This window comes from Nanorana parkeri, unplaced genomic scaffold, assembly GCF_000935625.1.
Source record: "Nanorana parkeri isolate BGI_ZX_2015 unplaced genomic scaffold, ASM93562v1 scaffold689, whole genome shotgun sequence".
NCBI lineage: Eukaryota > Metazoa > Chordata > Amphibia > Anura > Dicroglossidae > Nanorana > Nanorana parkeri.
Window position 1 is genome coordinate 744,264 of NW_017306957.1, and position 5,020 is coordinate 749,283.

At 44.8% G+C, this 5,020-nt stretch overlaps 1 protein-coding gene across 1 annotated transcript in view; it reads right to left on the reverse strand.

Annotated features, from left to right (window-relative positions):
• Window positions 1-200: 200 nt before the first annotated feature.
• The window catches only part of FAM163B (family with sequence similarity 163 member B), a 70,374-nt gene continuing 65,554 nt past the window's right edge, over window positions 201-5,020 (reverse strand). The window contains exons 2-3 of the mRNA XM_018563714.1: window positions 2,737-2,852; window positions 201-781 (exon numbers count right to left, since the gene is read on the reverse strand). Of these exons, the coding sequence (XP_018419216.1) occupies window positions 398-781; window positions 2,737-2,829 (477 nt within the window). The 5' untranslated portion in view covers window positions 2,830-2,852 and the 3' untranslated portion in view covers window positions 201-397. The remainder of the gene's footprint in view (window positions 782-2,736; window positions 2,853-5,020) is intronic.

A 5,020-nucleotide genomic window follows, 5' to 3' on the forward strand; every position in this document is an offset into this window, starting at 1 on the left:
TATATATATTGTTTTTTGCTTGACATTAAAGTGACAAATGTTTATATCTACTATATCATATTCAAATACATTCATAGTTTAAAACACTTTGTCGTTCATGTAAAAGCTCAAATAACATCAGGAGTGAGAAGAACAAGCATGGAGTTGGAAAGTTTTTGAAAAAAAGAAAAAAAAGTGTGCTTTTAATGTTGTTGTTTTTTTGCACAACACGGTCGCACGAGGAAGGGGACGCTGTTGGGTTCTGGTGGGGTTTTTTTCCCGCATAAACAACAGAGGATCTGTTTCACAAAAAGGTGGAGAAACATGAGAAAGAAGTAGTGCTGAGCAATGCTTAGTATTAGACATGGGGACAGCCGAGGAAGTGCTAGCGTCACATCGAGTGCTAGCGTCACAACCTTCAGACATCGGTACTGATGCTCCGGCTGCGGGAAAAGGCCTCCCTCATGGCAGAGAGGCGATTGGGGTTAAGTAACTGCAAATTGCTCAGGTTAACCGGCAGTTCGATCTCTTCCTGACTGATGGTCTTGTAGGTGATGCGTTCGCCTCCATTTCGGACCTCCTCCGGCGTGTGCAGGAGGAAGGCGGGCGCCTCATTGTGTGAGCAGCCCTGGCATACGCTTCGGCAGTGCTGTTGTTTCTTGTTGTAGGGCGAGGCATAGAGGGAGGGGCCATTGTCCAGGACTACGTTCCGGTTGCAGTGCACCGGTGGGAAGCGCGAATGGACAGCAAAATCTGGCTCTTCCTCATCCTCTTCCGAGTCCTCCTTCTTGCAGCAGTAATACTGATGGAAGCAAACACATGAGAATTAGGCCAGTCTCTTTGCTGGAAAACTCCTACGCTTAAAAAAGCACAACCAACCTTCAGTTTAAATCAGCTATATACACTCCAGGTGCATCATACCAAAAGGTGTACAACATTTGACAGCCCATTTTCTTTTAGAAAGCAGCCACAGTCTCAGTAGAAAAGCCTTCCCCCTGCCTGCAATTGCAGAGTCGGATCCTTGCTCTCTGTGTGGAAGCAGGGCTCTTTCTGCAAAAGTTCAACACACCCCCTAGAGTCAGATTAATAGCACTGCAATCAGCAAAGATCATGCTCCCTACTGATTAAAAAGATCTGGCTCTGACTTAGAAGGGGGTATGTTGGATCTCTTCAAAGAGACCGCTGCTTCTGCTGGCAGGGGACAAGCTTTTCTACTGTGTCTGTGGCTACTTTAGAAAGAAAGTAAACTACAAGACATGGAACACCTTTTGTTGTAATGCACTTGTAATATATTTAGCTTTTTTAAATTGCAGTTTCAGTTGGGCTTTAGGTTTATTATTTATTCTTGCTTAGTATAAGTTATATGTGAGTGACCTGCAGTGTGTTGTAAGAAGGATAGCATGAGGCCACAGGCCAAGTGCATTTAAAGATCATGTGACTTCATAGGTTTCTCAATTGATTTCTGAGACTGAGATTTCTGAGCTGATCACAATGTCAGTATCTCTCACTCAAACATTTTTTGAAAAATAAAAGTTCAGTTCATAAAGGTATTTAAGCTAACAGTTCTCCCAATAAATAAGCTGACTTATGCTGCCTTTTTATATTCCTCAAAAGAGGTTCTGTGTGGCTGTAATGAACCTCTGTGTGCTTTCACTTCTCCACTAAACTGAAACTTAAAAGAGAACTATGGGGTAAGTGTTTTTCCCCATAGTTCTCATTAGGGTCACGGGAAGACATATACTAACCTCCTCCCGTGACCCAAAGCTCGGTATATCACAGGCTACTGCCCACGATATACTGAGAGCGCCGCAGCCGGGACGGATCCCGACAATGCTGTCAAGATCCACCCAGCTGCGTGATTGACTGCTGGCTCTGCTTATCTAGAGGCAGAGCCAGCTGTGCCCGCCCACTCCCCCGTTCGTTCCTCCACTCGGCGCTTGAGGATCGGAGAGGGGGAATCCCTGTGGGCAGCGATGACTGACATTCACTGCTCTCTGCAGGGAGCAGATTGGGAAGTGAGTGGATCGGTGGCATGTTTCTGCTTACTTCCCGATGGATAGAGCCGACCTGTGACAGCTTCTTTGTCACAGGTCGGCCCTAACTATGAGGATGAGTGGAAATCACACACCTCATAGTTCTCCTTTAACCCTACCCACAATGGATTTAAGCCGCACTCAACCATTCAGCTGTCTGATGTGGCCACCACAGAGTTGAACTGTTGGCTGTTGATTGACAAGGCAGGGTGTCACTATTTAGAAAATAAAAGAGCTCCAGGACTTGTTCAAATCTACCATTGCAGTGGGGCTTGAGCACCAAGCTAAGTGCTCATTTTGGTCTAGGGATGAAAATTAAGTAAATATGCTCACCTGATCTTCTCCCATCTGGCTGCCAGACTGGTCCCCACAGCCATTTCTCCCCCAGGCTCTGGTGGTTAAAGGACCCGCAACATCATCATGTTTAATGCAGGTCCATTAGATGTGAGGACGCCGAGGGACATAGCATAGCTGGAGCAGAGGGTGAGAGGTGACCGGTCACTGCTGCAGGACCGAGGATCAGGTGAGTATATCTTCTTTATTTTCCTTCCTAGACCAAAGCAAGCACCTAACCCTTGCTGTGGGACTGTAGCCCCACTGCAATGGTTAATTGGAATGAATCCTAGAGTTCTTCTTTAAATATTGGAAATAAAGTATATTATAATAAACTATTGCTTAGTGGGATTTTCCATGACTGAAGCACCAGCTTGCTGCAATGTCTTACCTGTAGTCTGCAGTAGCAGAGAACGGCGATAATACACAGAAGGATGACAGTCGCTAATATACCACCGGTGATGACCACAGTCCCGGCTGTCATTCGACCGTCTCTCCATTAACCACCTACAGGAAAAAAAAGGGGGGCAGACAATGAATACACTGCAACAATGAACAATATGTTTTCCCTGTTTTATTTTAATACAGGCCATGCACATCTATGTGTGACTCTACACACATATTTAATTAAGAAAATGGATATTCCAGACCACTAGACTGGAGTGCCATCAGCTGCCTATATAAAAAGCTGAATTCCAACTATTAACTCAAGGATAAAGCCCCTTCACAAGACAGCTGATGATTGTATAAATTCAATGCTCATATCTAAGACCAGACGCGCTGAAATAAACTAGTAGTTAGGGAATGGAAGTGATACATATACTACTATATCTAAATAGATACTTATCCAAACATCTTCCCTAAAATCCAGGCTGTCTCAAAACTGCAAATGTCACAAAAGGGCCCAGACCTCGCACAGCCTCCAGCTCTACTACACAAGTTAATTAGCTGAGGGCTGTAAATCATTGAACATCCCCACTCATGTGAGCATGTGGAAAGCGTTTACCTGTTTTCTGGAGAAAGAATGACAGTAAAGTAATTGAATCATTAAAATAACATGACTTGATACCCCATAGCTAGTTATTGCGGTAATTCTGTAGAAAATGAACCTGTCATTCTATTTTTGGAAGCCCCAGTTATGCGGCAATACAGGTCTGTGTCTGGAAATCTGTTTCATTTCCGTCAGACTCCAAGATTAAAAAAGATGAATCTCCGGCCTTTATCAATATTCCACAGACGCGCTGAATAATTGTAACAATATATCAATCACGTGCCGCATCACAAGATTAATGTTCCAGCTTTTCCGATTCCAGAAAATCTCCCGACTGTGGAACAAAACACTGCCAGGAAAGCCATGTTCCCAGCCCTAAACAAGCTCATTCCACCAGGGAACAAACACATCATGTTCTAAATTAAATGCTTCAACCTAGAGCAATTCAGTCACTTGCATCAGTGGTGGGCATAAAAGAAAACACTCTTCACGAGTAGCATTCGATTCCCCGAATACTATAGGTAACATCTGAACAGCAGCTGTTTAAATGCAGTGTATATTTTTTAGACCATTTTCATGCTTTACCCTTATTCAGGGTGTAATATGAAACATGGTCTTTGCCCTACATGGGCAAAATGACAGTTTTTTTGATGGACTCCCTACCCACCCACTACTGCTCCCTATTTACCTGTGGGAGTGTTGAGTCTCAACCCAGTGTAAGCTCTGTGTCACTCTGTATTGGAGCTTGAACAGGGTTTATCACCTTCTCTGCTAGTGACTGGCTTCTCAAGTACTGCCAGTGCATCCTGAGAGGCAGAACAGAATATCACATGCTACCCCATTTGTAGAAATGTTGGATTTATTTCAGCACTCCCTTAGGTAAAAAGAGTGGTGAGTGAAACATGGTCGCATAAACCGGAGCAGCGCTTCGGAATCCTGAATCAAAGCTACTCACAGCTGATATAGGTATCGGATCGATCCGAGAAGACTGTCAGACTTCTATCCCATGTCGCCCTCAGCCAGCAGACAAAATGGCACTGCTGCTTCACGGGGGAAAACAGCCTTAGACACCCGCTCAGCTCTGACTCAGACATGGAGCAGAGCATTTGAGGCACACTTGTCCAGGGGAAGGAGCTCTCCAAACGGCCGGCCTCATCGCCGCTGCACTCCCCACAATCCAAAGGCCCTGTCAGTAAGAAACTTCCTCCTCTGTTTCACAGGGCCCCACTGAAACTGTGCCTTCCCTGGATGAGCTCCCTGCATCCTCTAATCCAGCCTCTGAGGCCTCTATTAAGATGATGCTTCGTTCTATCATTACGCACAGAGCTGCAGCAGGACCTTAAAGTGACATTAAACCCTCAGATTTTTTAACATAAACCAATACTGTAATGTGTACCTTACTGTAATCCATGGTTGTTTCCCTTCTCTTTGCTGCTCTTCCTTTTAAATCTGTATCTGTTCTCATGCTCTGCAGAACTTCTGTTTTGCAGCAGACTGCATTGTCTCAGGAATGGATACACGGTGTCTGTGTATCCGTTTGTATAGGCTTGTAATCTGAGCCAGCACTACAGGAAGAGGCCCTGAGCTGAAAAGGGAAGTTCTGCCCAGCAGGAGAAGACATGATGATTTAAAAGGAAGAGCAGCAAAGAGAAGGGAAACAACCATGGATTACAGTAAGGCACAC